Here is a 2016-nt window from a genome sequence, read left to right as displayed (position 1 = left end):
CCTGATATGCCGTGGAGCGGAATAACTAACCTGTCAAAGATAATCCCCTCTTGACAATTTTCCCCAGATAACCTGAGGGAAAATAAATAACATGAAATAAGAATTTAAGATTCTTTCGAGAAAAAAATATTCCGTGATATATTAGTTTATGATCCCATACTCTAAATCGAAACCTAATTTTCGTCGAAACTTACCATCTGAAACTTACCATCCAAAAAATTTTTTTCGTTTTTTAATAAAAAATTGATCTGGTGTTTTAGTTGTTTCTGCTTTGTTGTAACTTATTAATATTTTTTTTGTAATTTTGTAATTGAGTAGTAAGAACAATTGTTTTTTTAGACTATGCGCGAGTTGAATTTTCGGCTATCCGTGAAAATTTTTTTTTTCGGCTATCTGGGAACGAATTATGTGTTCGGCTATCCGTGAAAAAAAATTTTCGGCTATCTGGGAACGAATTTTTTTTCGGCTATCCGGCAACGAACTCTAGCAATCCGGGTATTCGGCTCTGCGAAACACTACCTTGAATTTGTATGTTGTTAAATACCTAGGTTAATGTTTTCATTCAAATTTCTTAGTAATATGGCATTTTTTTGAACGAATCTAGGCTATACTCAAAATTAGCTCAGGAAAAAAAAAAACATTTTTCTCCCTCCTCAATCGATGGGGGGGGGGGGGGGGTGGGGGAGAGGGGATCGTTCGGTTGATCCATTTTTGCTCTATTTATTTTCACTTATAGAATTTCATCAATTTATAGCCCCTTCAATTAAATTGTTCAATTAATAAAATTATATGGTTAGTTTTTGTGCATTTAATGATGATATATTACAAAATTACGGGAGTTATAAACAGTTTTTTAAATCTTTTTAATTCCTCTCAATCGCTTCAATGTCTTCCAAGTATGCTTTGCATTCTTCAACTTCTTCGGTCAGTTCGCTCTTCTGCTTTTCGAGACGGTCGAACTCATCCACACTCAAACTGTACTCCTCTTCAAGGCTAAAGTTAAAACAATTGTGACGTCATTAAAGAAATTAAGTTCACAAAACTCATCGTTCATAAAACTGATGTTTTAATTAGCATAAAACCTTTAAAAAAATTTCAGTCTTTTTTCCCATTATAGCTCCCACATGGTAACTTCACAAAGTACGGGTCTTCAATTTGAAAATTTTATGGGAAATTACCGATGTTTTTAGACAAAGAGTTTTGTCTGGGCCAAAAAGGGTGATATGTTTCTCAGAATTTTATCTAGAATTTGAACAGCTCAGAACAAAGTCCAAATCAAGCAGTTTTTTCTTTGTTTCTTTCTTCTATCGGACCGTTTAGGTTGATTATCTAATTTCAATCCATAGTTTTTTAAAATGCTATCGATTTTTAATTCGGTTGTTTAAAAGATTGTTAAGTCGGAACGCACCTGGAAATTTCCTTTAGAAGGCCAGCCAAAACTTCTTCTTTTTTGTCCAACTCCAAATCGAGACCTGTCAAAAAACTGTCGAACATCTTCAGTTGTTCCGCGTGTCCATTGTCACTGTCTTGCGAATACACGACAGCAAAAAGCACAATTGTCAAAACGGCGATTTTGGCGAACATTTTAGTTTGAGTTTTCGCGTCGGCTGGTTTTTTTGCTACTGTTTTCAAGACTAGTCAAATGTCAGTTTGTATGCCAATTTGAATTCAAAAAGCGTCGTAATGTAAGCAATGCAAACCACTATCAGATAATATTGAAGTTATTAATTACATGCAAGTTTCTATTATAACATGTTGGTTTTAAATGCATTTTGCTAAAAACCACGTTAAAAATTAATCCAGCGAAGAACGTTTTGATAGAGAAGTTACATTTAAGTAACCAGCTGCGAACCATTTTTTTTCTGGTGGTTAGATTTATGCATCTGTGAACTGATTTTTACAAAACTGATTGATATCTAAAACTCCGAGACGTTTTGTTCGTCACAGCAGCAAAGAAAAAGAAAAAAAAACTTGAAACGACGCCTGAGAAGCATTAGTAATCAAATAAAGATTCGA

The 2016-nt window shown here is 33.9% G+C and overlaps 1 protein-coding gene across 1 annotated transcript; it reads right to left on the bottom strand.

Moving 5' to 3' along the window:
• Positions 1-757: 757 nt before the first annotated feature.
• Positions 758-1750, bottom strand: LOC134855479 (uncharacterized). The gene is made up of 2 exons (XM_063872013.1): positions 1409-1750; positions 758-993 (listed from the first exon to the last, which is right to left on the bottom strand). Exons 1-2 carry the CDS (start codon positions 1582-1584, stop codon positions 864-866), a joined length of 306 nt encoding a protein of 101 aa, XP_063728083.1. The 5' UTR covers positions 1585-1750; the 3' UTR covers positions 758-863.
• Between the last annotated feature and the right edge of the window lie 266 nt (positions 1751-2016).

The sequence above is a fragment of the Symsagittifera roscoffensis genome, chromosome 10, assembly GCF_963678635.1.
Source record: "Symsagittifera roscoffensis chromosome 10, txSymRosc1.1, whole genome shotgun sequence".
Taxonomy (NCBI): Eukaryota; Metazoa; Xenacoelomorpha; order Acoela; family Convolutidae; genus Symsagittifera; species Symsagittifera roscoffensis.
Note: the sequence above shows the minus strand (reverse complement) of the source record. Positions and strands in the feature narration are given on the sequence as shown.